We start from the raw sequence: 27,971 nt of genomic DNA, 5'->3' as shown, positions 1-27,971 counted from the left end.
TATGTAAGCAAAGAAAAAAAAATCATTTATCCAACTATGACGTGTAATGTTAATTTGATTGAAAAATCTGTATGGGTCGTGTATTCAATTTCATACAAATTCTATGAGTATGTTTAATTTGCATATGAAATGAACTAGGAAGACTTTTGTAATACGTATAATTCGAGTTCTTGTCATTTTATGGAAACATGTCAACATATCTGACTCTATAGATATTTTACCAGAGCGGAAAAAGAAAAATATATTATGTACAACAGCAGATAGTATATGATAAATATTTTGGCGGCATACTTAGATCTATAAAAACTACAACCGGTAGTAATAGAAATATGTAATCGAATTTTTTGTAATTTACTTTTTTCGTATTACAATATATCAATATATTCCCTAGATAATAAAACGTTGTTATTATTTTATGAACCACGACGTCATAATATGGAGTACCAAATAATAAATGAATATATTTAATATATCAACCTACCTATTGGTAAATAATATTGAATTTAATATACGCATATTAAAGTGCTTTTTATTAGGCATTATATTGCTAATGTCTACCTGCATATTATAGTATTTAAGTTAATATGATTTGGTAAAATTGAAGACAAATTATTATACACTATTCTTGAAATAATATCCTGTAGATAAATACAAAAAAATCTTGTAAGAAAGTACATTATTATTTGACTAGTTAAGTTGTGTACTGTAAGATATAAAATAGAATGAAGGAGGAAGTGGAATAGGTGGTCATGATCACTGCTATAGTTTTAGTAAGACCGTTTTATATATTTCGACTGTACAAAGCCGTGTAAAACATAATAAAACTATAATAATTTATTAACGTTTGAAATATTCATTGGACCGATCTTTCGAATGTTTAAATAACCGAAAAAATATTACTCGATGTTAAATTGTACGTATATATTATACACAAGGTGGTGCTATATGACACATGTATTATGTTATAATAATCCGTAACAGTTACATTTTTTTTCTTTCAAACGGCATTAATTTATACTCGTTTAATGTTTCACTATTATAGTATTATCTCACATTGTGAAAATACCCTTTAAATGGGTTCTCTCTTACTGTAGACAGAATAAAATTACTCGAATAATATTTTCCATAAAATATACTATGGAATATAGATATTATACTAAAATTGCTATCTCTTTTTTTTTTAACTACCTAAGCTTTGATAATCATAATTCAATTTTACTTTGTAATTTAATGAATATAGTAGGTTTAAAACTCAGACTGCATAGATTCTGTTAGTAGATCTGAATACGTTCAAAGGACTAAACAGCTCTATACACACATACTTAGGTCCTGGATTCTATAGAATTTACTAATAATTATAAAATACTGAAAAAAATATAGTAGACCAAACTATATATTTGTTTAATGCATCACAAAAATTCTAATTATAAAATGGTATGTTACATATTTCAAATATGGAGATACTTAGTGCATTTTTTCAGTTTTGGTACCTACTATTTTTTAGATTAAAGTGAGACTTATCTTATGTTTTTTCAACAATCAAGAAAAAGAAAAAAAACTAATGACAAATTTAAACAATATTTTTGTTTTGAATAGTAGTGCATTAACGATTCATTTATTTTATGGTGATTAATTTTTCTTTGTTAAAAAAAGTTTTTTATAGCTATTTTATATATACTTTAAGTACATATTATAGCCGGCAATATATTACTCATTACTGTGGTACGATTTTAAGACAAAATTAAAAATAAAAGAATATTGGTGACTACTCTCTTCTTTTAAAACAAAAATTGAAAATCGTATTAATTATTTTTATTGTACTCACGATTGTTGTCTATTAATTGTAATAATCCACTCACCTGAAACAAAATAAAAAAAATATTTATAAGTAAACTGTATATCAATGAGATATATTACGATTAATCTATATATATATAATGCAATAAGCTCAAACGCACCAGACACTATATTAGATATAAATATTTATATAAACTTAACTATGTGCATTTGTATTCACAAGCGTATATCAATAGGTCGCATTTTCATTTTCTTTATGCTTTTAAAATCATAATTTATTATGCAAACGACAATATCTAGGGGACGGCTCATTGATATTAACTAATACAAAAAGAGATAACAAACTCGACCGCTTTAAAATCAGTAGTTGTATAGATCAAGAGAATAATACTTCGTTAAAAAAGAAAGTTTGTGTTATTTTTTTTGTAGGAATCAGTTTTACATAATATTATATTTAATACTCTGGAATTTTACTACATGTTATATTCATGCTTTGCTTGTCAGAACATAATTTCATACACATTTTGTTCAATCGCTGATACAAACTTTTGTGTTAAACACCAAATTGTTTAACCTGTTCTGCATTTAAACTTCACCAAAACAATTAATTTAATAGTTTTTTTTTTTTTGTTAGATAACCAGTAAGATAGCTTAATAAATACTAACTAATAAATAGGAAGGCTAATAAAATCAATTTTAATCAAGGAGCTCAATGTAAAACCAGTTGAAATAATATATAGGGTGAACAGACCAGTGATTGAACAGTTTAGGATTTGTTTACTTTTCTAATGTAATTATAGGATATAATATGCATTGTACTAGTCGTCCTCACATGTTACATCAAATTCCATTCCGAAATTATCTGACATGTTCTTCGAAAGTAAATTAAAAGGGTTGATGAGACACCATTCTCTTTATAGTTTGCAAGGTGTGTCAGTCAGCGCGAGACAACCACACCCACGAAGGCTTTTAAGTTAGTGAAACTACGCCCTTTATTTACGTTAGCTCGTCAATTTTGTTGATTGAAAGTGTTAATGTTTTTAGTTGTCCGTCTAAAATTATTTTTATTGTCGAAAACCCAAACTTGGAGAAAAAAACTGTGTACAATTTCGGATAAATTTGATAATTTGAATGGTGGATAGGAATAGGTTTATATCGTGTTCGATATAATATATGCATTATATAGCGATCAGAATATAAAAAAAATAACATTTAAAAAACTATCTAATAAGATATTTTCATTAGCTTTTGAGTTAATATCGCATTAAGTGGTAAGATAATAACAGCTTAATTCCTATGTTAATTACTGTTTACCGCTAAAGGCTGTCACTTAAGCTCGTTTCCTGTAACACATACATAAGACTCTGAACTCGACGCGGAGATTTATGCAATAATAACATTAACAAATAACAACAACTACACTAACAATGTAATAGAACTAACCAGAGTATAAATAGGAAAAATATAGTGGAAAATATCACGGCAAAAATGTGGTGAAAGTCAGTTTAGTTGTGGATGTGATTTAAATTAAAATAATATTAAAGATTGATGAAAACCAGCATGACGATGAATAAGCAACGATTCAGCACTAAAGCGTATTTTCAGTATACTACACGGGAGCGGCGAGTAGATGAGTTTTCCGATAGAATTTCGCTGGCGCGTGTGTATTTTATTTATAATTGCCAGAGTAAACGCGCGCACACGAGAACATTGTTCACGATTAAAAACGACGTTTTCGAGCATGCGTAGACTGTGCACAACAAAACCAAGAATAATTTACCAACCGGCAAAACACCCGTAAGTCCAACTTGAAGGGTTGGGCTGGTGGTGTTGGGGAGGAGGATCGTGCACGACTCCGCCGAATATTGTACGAGCGCACGGAGGACAAATAACATATGCGATGAGAAATTTGGAACCACCGCTTTCCCCGCCGAAATCCACATGCTCACGTATATATTTATATACACACACACATATATATATATATATATATATATATATATATATATATATATATATATTCTATATACCTTGAGCACATATATTACCGAAAATATATATTATACGAGATTGAAGTCGTATTTAGAGGCTGTAAGCAGTAGTGTGTGTGCGTATGCGTATGCGTACAGAAATACGATATATCCACGGGTAACACGCGTTTCTATATATTCCACCGACGGACTGCCTCAGCGACTAACCGTAATAGTATACACCGTCGTCTCACGCGCGCATCGTAATCATTTATCAAACGGTTTGGGTGCGCCGTGCACACGTCGGACTCTTTTGAGGCCGCAGCGCTCGCATGTACCGAAATTGCATAACCGGAACGCCGGCGGTCGTATGAGATGGTCCATGTGTCGATGTCGCTTTTTTTCTGGTGATATTTTATACTATAATACTCCCGTATTATTATACCATATATAAAATATACATATATAGTTTGTATATTTTGTTATTTTTTTTTTTTATAAAATATGTAAATAGATTTTTTCTTATTCGGTATAATAAAATGGATATAGCTGCTGTGGAGTGTAATATTGAGGAGGGGGGGGGGGATCAAAAATTACTTTTACCGACATGGCATAGGTATATTACTAGAACAACTTATTCAATGCTCTATATATTGAAACCGCTGCCACCGCCAGCAGGATAATAATAGAGAAATTTCGATAACCCATTCTGCGATTTACGTGTCGGTCGGCAGAGGAAGTATGTTACTACAACAGTGACGGTGGGTGGGCTGCAACTCACGCTACGAGACGGGGGTGAACTGAAACACGAAGACAGACCAATGGAAGAGGTGGCGGTAAGAGGTTATATTCGTATTATTAGGCTTTTGGTATATAAAAACGACCTTTGTAGTGGAGGGGTAGCACTGTTGGTGGTGCGCACAATTCGTGCTGCGAGCCCATTACCGATATTAACGATTCTCGTGTTGCTAGACAATTTGAGGGTCCCGGTCACAGTATATAATCATTAATATTGGTTACCCTTTCAGTCGAAAAAGGCAAGATTCTACTTAAATGGAAAAATACAAATTTGACAAACTCAGTCAGACGGGTTTTTCTTGACCACCAACACAACAGTATATATGAAGGCGAAAGGTCGATTCCCTGGACAATAAAATAATAATAAAAAACAAACGTGTATATATATATATATGTTTCTGGTAGATGGTTGTTATTAAAATATGAATAACCATTATAACGACAACGACGGCATTGCCGTCGCGTGTGGACATCTTTTTTTCTGCACACCCTAAAGTATTTTTCATTTAAACTGGATGTAGATATGCACATAATGCCGATCCACTTTTCTTTTTACATAATTAGTTTTATTCTTTATGATATCGTTTGTTAATACATTATTGTCACTCACTAATATAATAACGAGTACATAACCTATAATAACCACTTAGATAATTAAAACGAATTAAAACAGAAATTATGAGAGCCACATAAACGTAGAATACGAACAATTAATGTTTTATTTACAGAATAAGTTTTGACTGGACGCATAATGATTATACTGACTCTAAGTCCATTTAAGTATTAATCACAACAAGATAACACCGGATAAATACCAAACTATATAATGCGTGTCTTTTTAATACTTTTTTAGGATATAGTAAATAAGAATATAATATATTTATGGCACTAGTAAAAAGATCCATAAACAAGTTGAGCCGTATAATTAACTTACTCACAAGTATAATTTTAAACAGTCTGTAAGTGAGGTTTTTAAAATCAGAGTAGAATATACGATTAAAGGGTACCTAGATTTCTCAAGTAATATAATATAAACAGATGAAGCGTATTAAATTATCTTTATGAATTATATATACATAATACATATATATGCAATCGATTTTATTTTTAAGCTCCGATCAGTAATACTCTAATAAATCAACTTTTATCGAAAACTATGTATTTGTGTGTGTGTGTATGTGAGAGAGAGAAAGAAATTTAATTTAATGATTATATTTAAACTAGATTCTTATAGTAAAATATTTTATCCTGCGGTCTAGAAATTTATAATAAAGAAGACTGTACTTAATAATAATTATTATTCCTTTTTAATATTTTTAAAAACAACAAAAATAAATATATTAGAAACGGTTTTAATATACTTATATACCTATGTTATACTTACATTCTATTACCAAAATACACATATTTAAAAATTAAAATTATGACATTTTATCATCAGTTTAAATTGTAAGCACTATTCAAAAACGGGTATTTTGATTACATAACATATTATGTTTCTAATAATTTGAAAATAAAAAAATAAAAATAAAATTCTTGTAAAAATTTAAAATAGCTTTAATTTGAAATAGATTTTAAAAATGTTCATATTTCAGCAAAATATCGTACCTATATAATATATAACTCCTGAAAAATTATAACTTTGCAGATCTTAGTTTTATTTTGCTTTTTTATGTTCAAACTAGACAAGATTTTGATTTATAAATACGTTTATTTAAAATTTAATGTCACTTTGGGTTCAGATAAACACAGAAGAGACGAATTCTCCAAACAGGAGTTCGGAGTTTCAGTCGCTTGGCAAGAGAAAAATTGTACTCAAACTCAAAAGTCGAATTATATTCGATGATCGTTTAATAAAAGAGATGAGTTTCTACATACCAATATCCTTTATGCGGGTATGAAGTTGAGTCAAGTCGCACGTGCGATAAGACAATAACAGAAGTTTTAATCTTATAACTATATACAAGTTCTTCTGGAACATATTTTTATTTATAAAAGTTATGAATAAAAAAATATCATAACTATTTAATGTGTGTATGAGAGAGAATAAGAGAGGGAGTTAGTTTTTATATTACATGATGATAAACTCAACATATTTAAAATAAATAAATATCTATTGTAATTAATATGAAATTTATAAGAATTTTTTAATCTAGTGGAGTTTATCTAAATACAACATTGGCATTATTATATTATCCCTATAACATTATATCTTATACGACTTCGACATAGACGACTGATTTCCAATAAAGTTGGTAGGGTTTGCCAGCACAATAAACTTGCGGTGGACAAAATGCATACGACTTTTATTCAGTCTGCAGACGTTTATATATTATTATTTTTTTTTAAATTCCATCGGTGCAGTTATTGGATTCTATTAAATTTTCTTCGTAAAAAAATAAATATATGTATTATATACCCAAATTCATTTATGACGTAAGTAAATATGTTTGCATATCAAATATTATGGGTGAAATTTAAAAGGGAATATTGGTTCATAAATCAGATTGACTGACTTGAAATCAATTCAATGATGCTAATTCACCATAAAAAAAATATGCCAAACTTGTAGTAAGAACTCGATTAATAATATTTTTGATTCTGAAACATCCAGTTTATACAGCTATTCTAAAATTAATTCAATAACTGGAAACTCAATTTCAATTTAAGACCATAACTTCTAGGTAATAAACATACACATGTATGTTGTGCAATCATTCTTTTACGTAAATTTACCTTAACTATCTACATTTTTAATTCGTCAATCTTTTATACATTTGTCATCAAATATTTACAAATAAGAATTTATACAAAAATATCTCTTTAGCTATATTAACATTAACAACATTTTGCATAATCTTTATATACTAAAATATGTTATAATCCTAATAATGTATATGTTATTAAAATTATTAGGAAGGATCTTTTAACCTTTTGTCTTAACCATTGTCTGAATAAAATAAAACTACGTATAATAATGTTATCTGTATTTATCGCCGGAAATTATTTTTAATGTTTTTATTTTCAAAGAAGTATCTACTATTATTAATAACTATAAACTAAAATATAAACTTATAGTAAAAAAAATATTTTGGCTAGGCAAGTACAATATTATATTGTTCTCTGTAGTTTTTATTAATGTACCTTAATTTTGACCTAGAAGTTACAATAAGTTAGAAAAGTTTTTCTGTAGCACCCTTATAAAACGTATAGTATAGGTTTATTTTTATATATACTTAGTATAATAGCACGTATAAGCAACATTGTTGAAAATTAATATTATGCTTGGTTTGAATAGGAATAATTTTTATTTTTATTGACATTCAAATGTATAAACCACTTGTGCATAAAAGATTCAACTACGAACTGACACATACAGCAAACCCGGGTCATTAATAATGCAGTGACGGTTGTATATCTAAAAATACTGAGTACAAGGCACATCGAAAATAATATATACCAATATTTCTGAATAATGATTTTCACTTGTTTCTTAAATATAAATTGAGATATAAAATACGTGTTTTATCAATACATAATACTGTATAGAAACCGTAAAAGCATTGATGTCATATTAGGTACTATTAATTGATACAATGCATCATATATCATAATTTATTAAGCAATTAACCATTTGTGATAAAATTAAGCATTTCAAAGCGCATAGAAACTCTTCAGACTAATATAACTGCACATCAAAGATCCTTAAAGATCCTCCTCGGCGAATGAATTAACGTCTAAACATCAGTCACTGCGACTTGCTATATTATATACACAACAATATTATACACTTCTTTAAGTACGCGCCTATATACACTACATACGCGAAACGCTAATGACAAGAAATAATTTCTGACTCCTTACATTTTCAACCTCCCGAATTAATATACACTGCAATGCGTTAGCAGCCGTTCTATAAGTACATTCGGTAAAATCAAAATTGGCTTCCATTAGAAGCTGCTTCCCGATAGTAATTTTGCACACAATACAAACTACTATTCCCCCTCATGGTAAGTTCCACTAAATTATTGGACCTATTTCGCTACGATGCGTACAAATAGGCACATTTAAATTATTGCTCATACGAAAGGGGGTAATTTTATTATTATTATTTATTTATTTTTTGCCACAAAGGACAACTTTTCACTCGACGTTTGATACTGACCCTCTCCGGTAGTTTTATACAGAAGTGGTGATTTGTTTTTGTATTTTTTACAACTTTTTTCTGTTTTTTTTCCACAGTCACCCGACTACTGTTATCCGAAAAGACATGAAAAATGTATTCGCTTGTCAAACGTTTAGCGTCTGTAAATCCCTCGATAGACCTTTAGCCCTATGTAACCATTAATCTTGGCTGCAGCAGTCAAGTTATCCCAGCAGTAGTGGAACTGGCAGTGGTGTTTGGTCGACAACACTATACTATTCGTTTGTCACATTTTCCGTTGTCTTGTCGCGTCACTATTCCATACCGCACTAAGCTCGAAAAATGATACGGAAATCTTCTGTGTAGTTCTTTTCACGCTTCGAAGTACACAAACGTAGGTAACAACACTATTATGTAAGATTGTGATTAGTACATATACAAGATTAAATCTTCTCCCGTTTTTGAGGCGTTTATGTAATAAATTCTATCTGAATATGAAAGGATATAATGTTTTACCAACAATACATCAGACTACATCACTACTTTGGCATTTTTTGGAGAAAAAAATTAAACTTAATATTTTTTGATTAAAATAAAATAATAATGAAAAAATTGTCAAATAATAAGTAAGTATATGTAATTTAATGAATATTAAATTTAATAACAAGAATAACATTATACAAAATAATTTTCAAAAAGAATTTAAATATATATATAATTTATAGTCAGAAAGTATTAAACGAAAATCGATTTTATAATAGTAAATAGATAATAAATGAAAGTAACTTTTGAGGCATCTGAACAGCAGTATTATTTATACCTATTGATAATATTGTGAGTCATTATTTGACGTGAAGAAAGAAAAAATTATAAAATTCAATCTCATTAATAATTTTTAGCACATGAACTTTGACTTATAGAAGTCCAACTCTTCATAATTTATTCAAAATCAATAATCATATTGTTTTATTTTTTAAAGTTAAAAATTAATTTTAGTCTATTTTTAAAATACTTCTCTGCAATCGTCTAATCCCAAAACGTATAACACGTCATATTTATTAAACAATGCACTTTCTTTCAGACTTATTTTCGAACACTTGATCGTTTGCCAACAAGAGCAATCAGATAACATAAAATATAATAATTTATAAATAATTTACTTTCTTGACATATTTTAATGCTAAATTATAAAGTTGTACAAATAGTACACTGCAATGTACGTGCAACAAATTTGTAAGATGTATGTTTATCCATATACGTATCTTGAGAAATAGCACTATTTTAGTTTATAGACATACAACCTATCAATAAAATCCATCGATGGATTAGATCTAGCGATTCTACTTGTACCTTTCTATTCTACGAACCATTTACTTAGGAATTTATTACACGTATAATAACTAGAATTAACTGTTCAATGTTTTAAAAAATATAAACAGATAGTTAGCAAAATAGACGATGTTTTTTACGTGGCATACACCAATAATATTGGTTTAAACTTTTGATACAGTTATAAAGACTTCATTAAACAATATTTTTATTTGTTAAACAAAAATAGTATAATGTATATTTTAACAGCATCCTATTTATAATTTTTTTTAGATTTATTTATAACGTATTTATGTATACTTATTTTATTAACAAAGTAACAAATACATTGTTTAAAAGCTAATACATCAAAATAAATATTTTCAATGGGAATTCTTATAATAATATTATTAAAATACTTAAAATCATTATTGAGAATACTGAAGATATCATTGTCTAATCAAGAATATCAACCTTCGATATAATATGCTATCACTAGTATTATTAGTTCTAATTACTTGTACATGGTAGTACAAAGTCACGTACCCAAGCCCAAGAGCTAGTACATTTCTCTTCCCTATTACGAACTCATAATTATGTTGGATACCAGTTGTCTTTAACTAAAAGTTTTGTATTTCATCAAAACGTTTACTAAAAATATTATATACAAAGTTTTATTTTTTAATGGAGTTTAAAAATTTAATATTGCTATTAAACCAGTGTATACCCAGAATACCAAATAATATTAAAATTAATCAATTAAGAACTGATAGTTTCTCATAAAAAATTTTTATCGACTTTACTTTTCTTATAACAACAATTTAATAATTAATGAATCGACATTTATTTTATTAAAAAATATAGTAATTGAATTTCCTTGTGAACATGTTTTGTTGAATATTAAAAGTTAAATTTGTAAAATTCTAAAAAATATATATTATTTGGAATCAAATAAACAATAAAAATCAGATAATCAGTAAAATATTAATTCTTTAACTAGAAAATTAATATAAATAAAAAAGTAGAATAATTATTAAAAAATTAATAACAAATAAAAAAAAACCACATAATTTCAAAAATATTATTAGTTATACAAAATATTCTTAAATATGTGCTCTTTAATAATACCAAATAATATAACTTATTATTATGTATGTGTTTTTTAATATCTGTAACATAAAAGCTTTTAACATACATAAGACACATTAGGCTACACTGAGCTAAAAATAATTATACACAGGTGTTCGTATTTTTTGAACACAAAAATAGCAGTTACTCAAACGTGAAAGGGTTACTCTTTATTAGATATAGCGGTTTAGCTAGCCTACGTCGTATTCTATTTCTAATAATTATTTTTAAATAGGATATTTTATGGTCTACATGGAGAAAATTATACTATAACTTATAATGGATAATACATAAAAATCAATATTAGGATTAATAATCCTAGAAATATATTATAAATGCATTTTAATGAATTTCCAAAAGTAGTTTTTTTTTTTTTACATCATATGAAGGAGGGAAAATATAACGTATTGTTACATAAATTATGTATATATTATGCATATATCACGCGTGCATAAATTTAGTCTTGAAAAAATAGGAAACTAATTAATTTGTTTTGATATTGAAATATATACATAAAAATTAACAAAATCGATATCATAAGGTAAAAAGGATTAACGTTAATATTTCATGTTCGTTTTCACCCACTGCGAATTATGGTTAAAGGCGATGATCTGATTTCTACGGTTTAATAACCGGTATGTTTTTGTATACATTAATAGATCATTCTTATGGGCATTCTAATTAAATTGTCTCACTTGTTTTTTTACTTTAGTATAAAATAGAAACATGTTGAACAACATAACGTACGTGGAGAAAGTGTTATATTTTCATCTACGTATGAATATATTTTCACCTAAATACGATTATTTTAATGTAGGCTAAGAAGCTCTACTTATTTCAGAGTGAAATTTGCATTTATTTGTTTAATTTTGTAAATACCTAATTCTAATAGTTATCACACGACAGTTGGGACAAATCCAAAAGAAATATCCACGCGTGTTGCATCGTTGAATGTTTGATATTATGTGTATTAATGATTTTTTGAATAAATAACGTATAGAGTAATTATTTATTATTTTTTGATGTTTAGTGCATTGAGCTTTTAAAACAGAACGGATAGATCATGAATACGTGATAATATTCTCTAACACGTTTCGTGTGTTAAGCATTAAGCATTAATCGACTTAGTTTTGTAACAAAACCACCAATTGATAAGGAAAGTACACAATTTTCTGGGTGAGTAATTACTTAAAATCATGTATAATTACTGATAAGAAATAAGATTTTAACGGTTGTGAGAAGATATAAGTAGGAGAACAATTATGTAAAGTGCTCCAAGCAACAAAAACGTTTCAACACTTTATACATTGTATCACCGTATATTAATTTACTTGCTGTATTTATGTAAGAGTATTACTATACATATTTTATTTTTCCATTTTTAACTTTTAATTCCATTCGACTGACTTTTACACGTATAACATAATGTTACAGTAGGTACCTACGTCAGAATGCTAGCGATAGGTAACATCCCCGGAACTCCGGTTAGGCGAGTAGAAAAATAAAAAAATAAAATAAATGCCGGGTACACTTATTGTACGAAAATGACACGCCAAGCAACAATAATGATATTCATAGTAGTAGAATGGCATCGTGGCGTTATTTCGGATTCCATTTTAGCACTCAAGGACTTACGCACCGAAGACGTGCCCGAACATTCATTACACGCGCGAGACGCATTTAAAATTCTTGGATGGAGTGGAGAAAATGTACACAGTTTGCATGCAGAGTTTTGATCATAATTCCCTTAGTGATATATATATTTTTAAAAAATGAAAAAATGTCAGGATTTTTTAAGGCTGTCTGGTTTTTTTTTTTGAAATGGTTACGAGTAACATTTTATGTCATGGTAAATCCACATCACGGATAACAATAATAAAAAAAAAGGAATTGTTTCCAGTTAGTAGATGCGAGGATTTTAGAAGTTTTTACTCAACTACGTCCACAAAACATTTAAAGCTTAAATATTATAGAGTACGTAGATAACGTATATTATAGTTCCTTTTATATATATTATAGTTCGATTTGGGAAAAATTAAATAGAGGAGCTCAATCCAACGATTTAAAAACTGCGTTCTAAGTGTACAATTACTTAACACAGACTCGTGGGGGGCTTCGCCCCCCAACACCCCCTATTGACAACCTTAATTATATTTTAAACACCACTTTTCAACTACACAGATATTTTAATTCTACATTCATACTATTTCACAGAATAGATATGTACAATAAAAAATTATAGGCAAAGAACTATATGATATTATAATTAGGTATTTAATAAACAAACTACAAAAAAAATATATAGGGCCATAGAAGTGATAATGATGATAATGATGATAATAATAATAAATTACTGTTTATAACATCAATATTATATATATATATATATATTAACTTACATGTTAAAGCAAAGAACGAGATTTCAAAATGTTTTCTTTTGTAACTATTAATGTGAAAATATATTCTCACTGAAGAACGTTTATTTTAAATATAGGTACCGTTAATATAACTTGCAATTAAAAAGATCGATTTCAATATGGAGGAGAATAACTTATTTAAAAACAGAAATAATATTTTGATACAAACTATTTGATTGAATAAAATAATTATTTTCATTAACTAATTGAATATAACTTTTAAATGTTAACAAAATATAACTTTCAGTTAAATTAAAAGTTTTAAATTAATTTAATTAATTAAACATTTTTTTCCTTAACTTAAATATAGGATAAGACAATTTAATATAGATCAGAATTTATATAGCTTGCAATAATGAATAAACTTAATTATTAAAAACTAATAATTTGTAAATTTCACGAATAATTTATACAGTAAAATAATAGTTAAAAATATTCTTAATCATGTCTATGTTTTAACTAAATAGAGTACTTAAATACTTAATTAAAGAATATCATAACTGCTTTTATAAATAATCTTTACACTATTATGCATTGTTTTTAAAATGTATGTAAATTTGTTTAGATGATTTTTATAACTATTACAATTTTTATGAACTCAGAAAAATGCTGGTTAAAAATTAAGTTATTGTTGTATTTTATAAAAAGTAACTACTGTTTAAATGATGGTTAATTAATGTATTGCTAATGTTTTTTTTTTAAAAGATAAATATTAATTTTGTAAAAATAAAATCAATAAAATACTAAAAGTTAACAACAATAATCAATATACATAACACTCTATAAGCAGGGGGTCTTCAACCTTTTTATGCAGAGGGCCGCCTATTATTTTTTTTAAAAATTTTGCTGGCCACATTCGTAGTAAAAACATATATTTTATACAAAAATTCAGTTTTATTATTACAACATATATAGATGCTAAATTTCAAATGTGATTGCGAGCCGCACATTATGACAAGCCGGGCCGCGGGTTGAAGACCCCCTGCTCAATGGTTATATGATGAATATAATAAAAAAAATTAAAATATCACATAAAATATTTTACCGCATATTATGAATACATATCATATATTTAACAAAGAGTTTTATTTTGCAAGTAAATCAATATTTTTCAATTTAATTTTATCATATACAGTACTAAACGAAGTCTATTTCAAATTTATTACGTCCATGATAAAACAAAGTCCTAAAGACTAGACACATAATACAATATTCGTCCAAAAGTTGTGTGCTTGTCTCTCTGAACTGGGAAATAACGTTAATAGTTCCACACTACTACCCTCTTACCTAGTACATATACCACAAAATTGCTTTTGAAAAGCGACTACCTCCACTCTACTACTATTTTAGACTGTATTTCGCTGTATAAAACAACAAACACCCGTGTGCAAATAAAACCACAACGTTCAAGTTATTATTAAAACGTCATTATGTCACCGACTTCCAAATACAAGACACCCCCATAGTGGCGTGTTTGGCAAAACGCAATAAAAATATAACATTAACTTTCTGGTGATCTTTGCTAACACGTAATACACTAAAGACCCATAATACAAAATAAAAAAGGTAAATATGATTTACAATAAATTAATAAACATTTATTAAGTACATACAGCTAGTTTTCTATATCTACTTCTGTAGTTATATAATATAAATTATAGAATGATGTATACTCTAAACAATATACCAAATAGAGTGAAGTGAATACAGTAGCACGCAATAGTTAAAATAAAAAAAATTAAAGTAAATGTATAGGTACTTGTTAATCAACTAAGCACTATAACAATATCGATATAATACATCAAAACAATTTAATGAATAATATTTGATATTTGACAGACATAATTATATCTACATATTATATACATTGCTCACCATAAAAATGACAATGGAATTAATATTAATCATAAATAGTTCACAAGATAATTAAGATTTATAAATGTTTAACTCAAAAGTTATTTTAAAGGACTACAGTATAGTATTAACTATATATCAAGTTATTCTCTAACCTAACGATACTACAACGTATTGCTCAATTTGGTAATAATCATTCAATAATTCTCAATGGAAACAGATAAACAATATGATTAATAAAAAAAAATATAAATTTTCTATTACACGTGGAAAATTTGTTATAATAATCAAAATTAAATACATATTCCAAATCGTATAAATAGACTATAAAGGTATTGCGAAACTAAGGTTGTTAAAATAAAATTTTTACAACAAACAACTTACTATAGACAACTAAAATATTATTTTACAATAAATATAACAGAATGAAGGTTACTATAAAAAATAATCATAATACCATAGATAGACACATGTGTCAACAAAAGAACTGATAAAAAAAAAAACGATGCATCAGCGTATTCTGTAAAATTTATCCATGATAATGACTTGAAATGGGAAACCATTATCACTAAATACACAATATTAAACATATCCTGTCAGATAAAAATGGAATGTTCGTATCATTTTTATAATGGGTAAAACTGTAAAAACGCTCTTAATATACTTGGCTTTTACGACAAATCAAAAAAATTACCTTCAACCTTTGGATTTAATAATAAAAATATAATATCAATGTGTACCCTAATTTGTTTATAAACTTAAATAAACAAACGATAATTGTTATTTTAACAACAAACAACATCTTTTTTCATATTGTTTAGTCTATACTTATTTCTTTACGTACAAAAACCAACAAAATTAGAAATCAAAACTGTTAGTGATCTAAAACACTGAAAATCGACAATATTTGTAATCAAGAAAGGATATAAAAACAGTATATGGAAGAATATCGATTATTTATTAAGAAAAAAGGTTTTCATTCAGTTTCTATTGTGTTAACAAAATGGGAAGGTATAACTGTATAAGGCATTTAAAAAAAAAAAATATTGATTTTTAACTGAACTAAAGAAAACTTCGCTTTCCCTTAAACAATATACACATCTTTTAGTAACTTATATTTTGATGTGTATTTTCTATAAACTATTGTAATTATTGGTTCGATTTCTTTTAATTTAACTTTGAACAGAAATAAAACAGATTACGAGATGGTAACAATCGATGACAACCATTGAACTTTTCTTACAACTGATGGTTCGTCGAACTCAAGTGACGTTTAAAAAAAATTCTAGTAGAATATATACACATCGAAAATAGAACGAATTGTATTTCCGGCAACGTTGTATGTGCGGACACGGAGTTCAGTGGCCGTCCGGTTCACAACGAATCTCTCGCGAAACCGGTTCCTAATAAAAAAAAAATAAATAAAATAACGGATCTTGCTATTTTTATTTCTCTCAATTTATCTCGTTCAATGTTCCATTAATTAAGATCTGCCATCAGCCAACAATTACCTAGTAATGTTCATGACTGGAACATTTATAAAGATTGGAGGAAGAGGAGTACTAATATATACACTGCACGGTAATGAATGAGATGATAATAAAAAAAAATAATTTCCTTTTGTTACGTGATCCAAAGTAAATTTACGATTATAAACTGTGTTGAACCTTTTCAAGCCAAATATTAACATGCCCACAATATTTCAAATCTAACTATATAAGGTTTAATTCACTGAGCGTACATTGAACTGGTTTATAGGTGAATAATAATAAAAACCGCAAAAAAAAATCACTTTACATCACTACGCGACCACGAGTATATTGCAGTAATCACTTTTTACATAAATGTAATATATTTGCACACAATTTTTATGAAAAATTAATCCTGTAAATATTAAATTTATATAGACGGTAACAACTCTTCAACCTTCACTCATCAAATTAAAAAACTATATAAATAACATTGAAAATCAAAAGGTATAATAAGTATATAGTATAGTATCAAATATTCTTTCCGTCTAAAATGTTATAAAAAAACATCTAGTACCTATATACGAGTACGTTATTTGTATAGTTAATTATTATATTCAAAACTAATCCTATTCAGTTAGCGTGAGTTATTTTATATTAAATACAAATATACTATACGTTTATTTTTATAGTCACATAACACAGAAGAACAATTATTATTATGGATTATCGGCTGACCCTTATAATTAGTTATTAATGTCAGAACACTTATTATAACTAATAACGAATGGATAACAAATAGTAATTTAAATCATTATCTTATTTAATAAATATACCATCAATTTAATATATTGATTCATTTAAGACTTTTTGTATATACCATAATTCTGTTACCTAGTTTTAAAACCTTTAATTTAAGGACCTAAATTAAATTTAATATATAAAGACTAGAAATTGTACAGTATAATATTCAAGTATAATAATATGCATTATCTGAGATCTTAACAAAATTGTTAGGATCAATTATTTATTCTCTACAAAAATATACCTTAATTTTTAAATATTATGCCACCATCGTATCTCAAAATAATATAATACAAACAACATAGATTTATTATATAATACAATTATCTTAATATCTTTATAGGCAATTTAGTGATATAAATAAAAGCAACATATATTCAAATATATATTTATAATAATATATTAACTGCAGTAAGATGTTTAAAATACTAAATTTATATTAATTTATTATTACACTGTTATTTATGATTATCGTATAAATATATTAAAAACACCTTTAGAGTTAACGAGATTGTTCATTTTGATTAAGTTTATCGATTGGATATTTCAAAATTCAGCAGAATATTACTTAAATTATTTGATCTAGTTGAAAATAAAGAGGACATGGGGTTTTGAGATAAGAATTAATATTATGTTTTTGTTGTGAATAAATTTGGCGTAAAAAATGTTGTGATGAATATATCGTATTCGATTTAATAGAATATTTATTATAATATAATAATTCACGTTGAATTTTTCTTCTTCTTTTTAGCTAGTTATTTACACATAAAATATAAACGTTATGATATCTCTGTATGTTTTTCTCGATATTCTCTTTAAGTCGTAAAAAAGGCGAAACGCATTACTCCATACTTCTAAAGTTCTAACGGTGAGCGGAAACGTTTATCTATATCCGGCAGAAACGTTTTGCTAACAGACGCACGAATGTTCATCCGGCACCCCCTCCCCCTCTCCACAATCCCACCATCTTGTTGCATGTGTCAAGACATACAGCATCTTTTGCACGAATAATTTAATCCATCCCCACAATATTACCATGGCAAAGGATATGCCCAGCGAAACTGTGGGGCAACCAGCCCTATTACCATTATTATTGAGCGATATTCGTTGTTATAATTTTTCGATTAAGTTTATATTATTGTCGCGCGCATGCATTAGTCGAATTTCTGAGTGAAAAAATGCCTTTTAATTTCCTGTTCCCACTGTGAGAGGTAACACACTATACTATTGATGGTTGACTTGATATAATTATATTACGCGAGCAAACAATGTTATTATTTCATATAGATTTACGCTTAAAATATTTTTAGTATAAAAATAACCTAATAACTAATATATATATAAATGAATATAATAAAACACATAATTCATGTGAACAAGATAAGGGAAAAAACAACACGATAATAACTAGATCACTCTTTAAATATGATTCTCGTACTTTTTTTTTTTTAAACAACGAAGACGACTTGATGTTGAGATAAAATAAATGAAAGTATAGAGACTGCTGTGTATGTTGATAAAAATCCTAGGATTTCGTTCAAAATTGAACTACACTCTTAACTAAATTAAAGATTTTTAATATAGGAAATCCACGATATATAATTATAAATTAATTATCATTGTAAGACAACTCGTTTTGATTTAATCAACAATACACTACTATGATATATTAACATTGTATAACAAGAATATGGCACTTGAAAATCCTTGGCAGGAAGACAGATGAAAATGTTGAAATTTAAAGATGATTTATAAAATAATCGACAGCCATTAATGCGATTATAAGCCTCGAGAGGTATAGCTAAGTGCTTTAGTTCAAAGTTATATAAAATGAACATAATCCGATCAAAACCCGGCAGTGTTAACCTTTGGTCTTTTGATAGAATTTTTGTGGATTTTTCTTTGACCACTGAAGCGCTAACCATATCACCCGACACCACCTTTACGTATCAATAGAGAAAATATTGGAAAAATAGAATGATATTGAACTCTGTGAGATCGTAACTGAATCTAACTTATTTCTTTCTTAGATACTACAACTTAATAATATACGCAAGCCTTGCAATAAATAAATGTACGATATCATAGAAATCACTCATTTATTTATCTCAGTTAAAGTTTAAATGGCTAACATTTGAAACAGATTCAAAGTGACACGTAAACACTAAAAACGTACATAACTACATACACCTCGATTACAAAGTAAACATTCATTATTAAATACAATGTATAGATAACATTTTAAAGATATCGTATACATTTTTAGACAAAAAGAAAATCTAACATGTCTAAATAAAAAGAGACATTAGTGTACATCTAATATTATATTTTAATTTATTACCAAAATTATAATTTTAAGGTTTATCAAATTGTAATTATTTAATTTAATTTTTAACAGCATTCTAATTATGAAAACGGGAAAATTGATTAAAGCCGGGCGTTGATCCTTCTATGATTCAAATGTACACTTATGTACGTTTTCCATGTACGTTTAACAACATAAATCGAATTTCTGCCCTGGGTGACCTTTTCCCACATGAATTACCACAATGGTATCGTAGCCGAGGATTTAATTACATTTTTCTATAGGATAGGGAACAGAGAAAGCACAATCAACAAACACAGACACACAGCATATGCACAATAATTTTCAACCCTTCCTAGAGATACATAATTGGTTTGGTAAGTAATTTTAATTAGTTCCGGACATCACATTGAAGTAAATTAAGTTTTGAAACAGGTAAACCAAATTAAAATTCTTTTAAGCATTACTTGAGATTTAATCATAAATTTAAATATTACTTACAACAAAAGTACTTTATAAACTTTGATTTATAAAAAGAGCATCACTCACCTGAAAAATAAAAAAAAATACTTATTAATACATAGAACATAGAAAAACAATGTATGTAAAGTTATAAAATATTAAGTCAACAATAAAAATATAATTTTATCTGCTCTTAATTAAATTGATTATATGTAATTGCAACATGTACCCATTTTTTTAAGTGCATTACGAATTAACGATACATTAAATCCATGGGCTATAAAAATAAATTTGCATTGTGATGTTTAAATATTTTTTTTGTCAACAGTATTCAAAACATTTAATAAATAAATAATAATTTGCAATAAACACTAATATATATATATATATATATATATATACATAGATCAAATTAGTTATTCTTATTACCACAAGTAATTACATACATTTTACAATAGCACATTGTTAGTAAAATTAACATCTTGTGAATTATAATTACGAAAGGTTAAAAAAATATTTATCAAAAATTAAACAGCTTTTGATTTCAAGTGTAATTAAAATATACATTTTTGAAGCCCGTCATTATTTTATTTAGATTTAAAAACTCTTTAATTTCTTTTATAATTGAAACATTTTCAAATAATATTAATCTGGCAAACTTATATTGGTTTCATAACTACTGGAACGTATTATATATTATAGTGTTGGAATTTTATTAACTTTTATTTCCAACTCGGGTCGTCGTTAATTTAATATAGATTTATATAGTTATTTTTAAATAAATGAATTATGAAAATTGAACATACGCCATTTAAATAATAAAGGAAAGGCTTTTCCACTAAATATAATAAGGTGAAAGTTAAGGTGATCGATTTTCTATCATAGGGGTTTTTCTTCTCTCGGTACATGACATTCAATTTGATTCGCGTCATTATGCATTAGATATATATAATATATTATAAAAAAAAAAAGAATTTGTAGAACATATATTTTGTTATTATGTAATTATATAAAAAAAAATTTAGTTTGAAACCCCTGTTTTACTTAATCCAGACAATAATAAACACCATTTATAATAAAACAATTTTTGTAATCAATATCAAAAAGAAAAATGAGTAACATAAAATAAAAACGATTATAATATTTTGAACAACCAAACCATATATGTAGTATATATTTATAGGTTAGAAAGTCATAAGCAGATCACGGCCGAAGGAATTACTAAGAAATAAATTAATAACTAGTGTCAAATAAAAGATAAGTAAGACCAATGAGTAGTAATTATTGTATTCAAAACATGCATCCATTAGTAATTTAATTAGTTTACAACAGATTGCTACTCTATTTAAGTACGATTAACTTTTCAGACGCTCAAAACCGTTTATAAATATTTAATACTAACAAGACATAGAAATTAGAAATTGTAATAAAACAGAAGTAAAAACTATTAAAACAATTTAGTATATAACCAATATATTATAATACGCAGCATTTAAAATTTTTTATTAGCATACTACCAACATACTTTTTTATTATTAAATTTGTAATTTGGAAATTAATAATTAATTTTGCGTAACATTTTTTAATACGACAAAGGACACGATGACAAAGAATTTTGTCAGTAATCGGAAATTGTAAAATGATTGAATCAACGAAAAACACGAAATATGAGTTACTTTATTTATTAATAAAATTGTTGAAATAGCATAAAATACATTTTTATCGAAACAATACATATTTAACAACAACCATCACCACATTTACAGTTAATACAACCTTTTTTTTTTTTTAACTAATAACTGAAATAATAAAAAACTGATCATTAAGAGCAAAACAATAAGCACACGCTTATGATTTATACAAATAAAAAAACGGTTGTAAATCGATACTATCTTTTTTTTTATACTCAGAGAGCTGTACCTCTTTTTATTTACTTGAATATATAAAATGCCTTACTAGGTATCTAATCTACCTACTCACATAAATAATGTTAGCAATAGAGGAAAATTCGAATGCAATACATCAAGATAATGCTTGTCCAAAAAGAAATCTATTTTCCGTGAAAATCGTATACCATTGTTCGTTGATCGACATACATGTTACATAGGGTTTGCGTTAAAAGATATAGGTCACAAGTATGTATCAAAAGTTTGGAAAGGAGTAAAAAACATAAAGATATTTTTGAAAAAAAATACTAGTAGATAACAATGAATGGTAAAAGATGATTTTTAATTATACGAAGAAAATCTTAAAAACGTCAACATATAAAGTTATTGCTTTCTCATTGGCACTCCCCTGCACTTTATTTAATACGAAAAAACGGCTGTTTACTTTTAGTGAATTCGTCCATCTTAAACTTTCATTGTTTTTAAGTTAAGAAATCTCATTAGAAATAAATTAAAAATAAAATACAATTCACACAAATGTATTTCTTTTATTCTTTCATAATTCGTTTTAAACGACTGATTTTTTTATAATTAAGAGTCTCGAGTGCCAAGTTTTAAGGGTTTAGATGAAAACTTTTTATTTATCACCTATAACTACTATAAAAGTTTAGTTTTCTAGCCCACTCTATTTAATTTAATTTTGCTTTTTACTATTTATTATAAATCATTATTTATATTTTAATAGGTAAATGTACCACAAGCAAAATAGTAACCTAAATGTTTTCATGATTCTAGAAAATACCTTACTGAAGTTCAAGAAATTAATGATCGAATAATGTTATAACTAATGATCGTATGACGATACTTTTCTCTACAAAGGAAGTTTCAAAATTAATCGCCATTGTTTTAATATCGTGAAAAAGTGAGGGAGGCACCTTGAGTTTTCAGGACTTTTTGTTCCAAGCCCCAAAAGAAAGTTAATTTCATTAAATTTGCGGCTGAAAAACGTATGGCAATTAAATTTCCCAGGATGTCTTTCTGGTTTTGAAAACCATTTTTCATTACTTTTATTTTTTACATTTAAATACAAATATAATATAATGAAAACTATTTTAAGTAGATATTCCAGGAGCAATAATAAAATACAGATTATATACATAAAATTATTAAAGGTATATTAATAACACCAAATAAATACATATAAAATAAATTATTAAACTTCCTTTTGGACGTAAAAAAATACTAATACATTCAAGTCATTTGGTCATCATAATTAACCCAACTAACTTAAAAATTTTTATTGAAATACAATTACATAAACCTATTGATAAAACTTACATTGACAAGGAGTACTAGAAATTGACTAATTCATTCGAATAATACAACGAAATATCGATTTCTTTGACCAGAAAATGTTGTGATAAATTAATGACTAAGACTAGAACTTAAGTAAATCTGACGGTAGTTAGAAATTTATATAAAAACGTATTTTTACTTTTTTTTTTTAAAACACATATAATAAAGACAAGAGGAAAAAGACACGCCGGAACTATAATAACAATAAGAAATATTAAGACACGCTGATCTCAACATTTGTACAGACAATTCGTTATGACATACGAGTTTGGGTCAATACTGATGAGGGTAACCATAATTCGGACTGGAAAATATCGTTAGACCATCAATCTCTGGGATCCCTCTTTTTTTTCCACTCAACAAGCGTTCTGCGAAGGAATTTCATTATTATACGATGTCGTAAATACGAGGAGATGGAAAATGAGAGGAATTATGATGTATAAATATAATATATTGAAGATTGTGGGGTAGAAGAAATGACATATCCACGTAGATATAATTTTCTTACATAAACGATTTTTACTGAACAATAAGTCCTTAGTGTGTATTTAAACCTTTTCGAAATCAACAATTGCATGTAATACTAGTATTTGTTATTATATGTGTATAGTATTTAAACGCTTTACCGACAGACAAAACAACAATAGGTATATTTACTCTGTTTATAAATGATGATGTAACTCGTAAAATTGAAATATTGAAGAAAAAAAGAATTATACACTATATTGTGTGTTTATTTAAAAACCTTGAAGATTGTAAAATTTTGATCAATTTTTATACATAGGTATATATATAATATATTCTTATTTGCCACAGAGTCTATGTATATAGTCTTTGGCAAAACGGAAATGATAGGCTTCAAAACGTGTAGCACATGAAAACAATCTGCTGATAAAATAGTGGTTTCGAAGAGTCATGTTCCCAATTCAGAAGATTTGTTTTGTTCTTCGCGGTATTGATTAAAATACAACAATTGTTCGAATACTACGTGTCCTCAGGCATGTTATTGTATCAAAAGATGACCAATCAGCGTCAGACTTGGCGAACGTAACAATTTTATCCACTGTATTGTCACATTTTTAACGGATCTCATACCATTTATAATATATATATTTCCAACATCTGATATCAAGAACGAGTTTTTAATGAAGTTAATTAAGTTTAAAAAAAACTACATTAAATGTCATTGCTTACGTAAAATTTATTTATTTTAACGTACCTACTACGTATACCAAAATTAAATTAAACTGATAAAATCTTTTGAAATGCACCAGACCAAATCACTATATACACATAAATGTTCATTTAACTTTAAAGAACATTATTAATAAGCATTCGCGGGTTTGGATATGCGATGCTATAATTGACTTTGTTGTTTAAATTATAATATTAAAAAATGTGCTTTAGCCTATGTTGTATGATTATATAAAGGAAACTGCTAGCGTGCATCGTAGTGACAACCAGGAGATTATTCCGGTAAACTCGGAAAATTTTGTGTCGAAAATTAAAAAAAAACCGCCTTATGGGGTCGTCACGCTCTGGTTGTAAAGAAAAACGCATTATTGTTAGCGTTGGGTAGTTTTTTCCGTCGTTGTGTCAATAGCCTCTTAAAAAACTTAATGTTTCTAGGGTTTTTCGCACAAACGAACAAAAATCAATCTGTACACGGTCTACTTGTATCGGTTTCGCACGAATAATGCGTTTTCGAGAATAAAACTGATCTAGAATGAACCTTGAAAACTCAACGACCTGTATCCAGAGGTCTATGACTTTTAGAGCAATTGCAAAAATTTAGATACGACTCCACGAATTCACTTTGAAGGTATTACGTTTTGAATTTAAACAATGCATTAAATTGCAATGGTCATGATTACATAGTTTGTTAAATATATATAGGTAAAGTATATATATATGTATATTATAAGCGAGCGTATAATATATTTATTATGTTATAAAAAATAAAATAGATTTATGGATGGGGTCTAGCGAGATTTCAAAAACGGTTGGTATTTTCTTTATTGAAATCGTAATATATTTCGTTGTAGTCTCTGAGGACGAACAGGAGTTATTATTTCCCATTATAAAATAATTCATTTTTTCGGGCCAAGTTAACCGGCTTAAATCGCACACGCGCGTTGTTCAGCGAAAACACGTCACCGCTAAACATCGACACGGCTACGATACGCCCCACCACCGTGCATGTACTTAGAAAACCGTTTGACTTCCCCACTTTTTTTAATGTCGTTGAGTATATAATGTATAGTCGGACGTGTGAAAACGACATGGTATATTATTCATCCGTATCAGCAAAATAGTGAGAGAAAGATGATGGCTAATGGCCCAGAGAAAACGTTGTCGGGGAGAATAGAGATAAAAATTTGTTTAATGCACAACAGTGGTGGTGGTCATTACATGTAGAGAAAATATATTTTACGTAAATATAATATAATATACATAATTTAATATATTATATATGGTATGCAATTTTCGTGTTTTTTTGTTAAAAAAAAAGTTATGTATATATATTATTATTTTTCTTATCGACGCAATCTAAGTATGAGTATAGAACTAATAAATCGAGGAGTCGTGGGGCGACAGATTTTAGCGTGTTTGCCGATTAAAAAAACCCCCAAGACATCTTCTATAACAGTATTGTTCTTTTATTATACATGTGGTGTATTTAAGGTACATAGGATTCGCGCCGGGCACATACCATGGCCTCTTTGATTTGCTTGACGCCGATCGGGTTGAACCACTGATGCATGTTGATGAACCGTTTGGGCACCATTTTTAAATGGTGCCTTTGACCGGCAACAGCCGCAGCGGTCGTGGGTATCGGATACGTGGCAGACAGGCAACCACCGACGGACGACTGGTGGTGTTGCGGCGCCACGGCACCGGTAGTGTCCACGGTTAACGGGGTGGTGGCCGCGGCGTCCTGTACCAGACCGACGCCGGTAGCCAGAGGATCCGGCATCGGGTTTTCCAGTACCACCATGGTGTCGACGTTAGAGTATAGGCGGTCGACAGATGGTCAAGTGCCGCTAAACGCACCGCCGAATTTCGACCATGATGGTACAATAATGAGCGTATGTCAAAAAATAATATTTATATTATAATCTGTGGTTTAACAAACAAACGTCGCAAAAACAATTTTTTTTACCAAAAAGAAAAAAGGTTTTTATAAAATTCATAAAATAAATATGCAAAAACACAACAACCGCACGGATTGATATTGAAATGACGAATATGATTCGAACACGGTCGACGACGGTGTCCGCCGATCAAGACTGTCGCACAAACACTGATGCGAATGCGTGCGCGCGGATAGACGACGGCGGCGGCCGCGTGTGCGTTTCGCCGCGCGCGCGTCGTCGACGGACACATAGGCAGGCAGGTGGCGGCAACGGCGTTCGCGCTAGGTGGGAAGAAGCGCCCGCACATCACCCGCGAGGAAAATGAGGCAGCGCATGCGTGCACCACCACGGCCGGGTCGACGTCCAATCGCAACCGGCCATACGGATTCCCGTCGCAGTTGTCGGACGATCGCGCAAGAAAATTTCCACCGTTTTATGAAACAACATAAGGATATTGTACGGGCGTTTGACGGACTTAGGAAGTCAACCATATAAATATTATATACAATAATAATAATGATGATGATGATACTAAAAATAGTAATAATATGCAAATAACAATATAAAACACAGTCGTATGGTATAAATATTAAAATGCCAACACTCGTTCAGACTTACTTTAGAATATTAAAAATGCATAGTGTATAATATCTAGTCGAATTAGTTTGAGTACCGAACATTACACGAGGACAGAAAATCGGGAGTCCGAAAAAAAATTATGCATTACGTTATATATTATTAATAATTACTTAATTTGTCTGCTGGCTGGCACGCTGCGACGATGACGAGTATGTACGTTTAGACATGACAGCGGAATAAAAATATTACACTGTATTGTACGCGGCGTGTAGAACGTATTTCATGCTATGTGAATATGCAAATGTGTGAAAAATAACAACACACCACTGACTACTGCTGTTCATCACCGATGACAGTGAAGGGTTTTTATTTACAATTAACAGTTACTTTAGAGCGCAAAGTGTACAACAATATAAAAATTAAAAAAAAACTTCATAACCGTATACATAATAAATTCTCAATGAAAAGAAAAATTAAAAACAACGACAGTTATACATAGTTAATAATAACTGATGCACGCTCAACTTTGAAATATATACATATTACATATATATATA

General features: G+C 28.2%; 2 protein-coding genes across 13 annotated transcripts in view; both read right to left on the bottom strand.

Moving 5' to 3' along the window:
• The window catches only part of LOC132921237 (maternal protein pumilio), a 100,768-nt gene that overhangs the window by 26,208 nt on the left and 46,589 nt on the right, over positions 1 to 27,971 (bottom strand). The gene's annotated exons all lie outside the window — the stretch shown is intronic.
• On the bottom strand, positions 6 to 27,958 carry LOC132921239 (uncharacterized). Of its 2 annotated transcripts, none has more exons than XM_060984151.1 (2): positions 26,412 to 27,958; positions 6 to 1,859 (listed from the first exon to the last, which is right to left on the bottom strand). In XM_060984151.1, exons 1-2 carry the CDS (start codon positions 26,694 to 26,696, stop codon positions 1,803 to 1,805), a joined length of 342 nt encoding a protein of 113 aa, XP_060840134.1. In that variant the 5' UTR covers positions 26,697 to 27,958; the 3' UTR covers positions 6 to 1,802. The 2 variants fall into 2 exon arrangements, with proteins under 2 accessions (XP_060840134.1, XP_060840135.1); XM_060984152.1 differs by lacking the exon at positions 6 to 1,859 and adding an exon at positions 18,165 to 20,543 and having other exon boundaries at positions 26,412 to 27,949.

Source organism: Rhopalosiphum padi, chromosome 2 (genome assembly GCF_020882245.1).
Source record: "Rhopalosiphum padi isolate XX-2018 chromosome 2, ASM2088224v1, whole genome shotgun sequence".
Taxonomy (NCBI): domain Eukaryota; kingdom Metazoa; phylum Arthropoda; class Insecta; order Hemiptera; family Aphididae; genus Rhopalosiphum; species Rhopalosiphum padi.
Note: the sequence above shows the minus strand (reverse complement) of the source record. Positions and strands in the feature narration are given on the sequence as shown.

Coding starts and splice junctions, on each gene's coding strand:
- LOC132921239 (XM_060984151.1), bottom strand. CDS start 26,696: ATGGTGGTACTGGAAAACCCGATGCCGGATCCTCTGGCTACCGGCGTC. Junction 1,860..26,411: donor AGCAAATCAAAGAGGCCATG/GTATGTGCCCGG, acceptor ATTTTGTTTCAG/GTGAGTGGATTATTACAATT.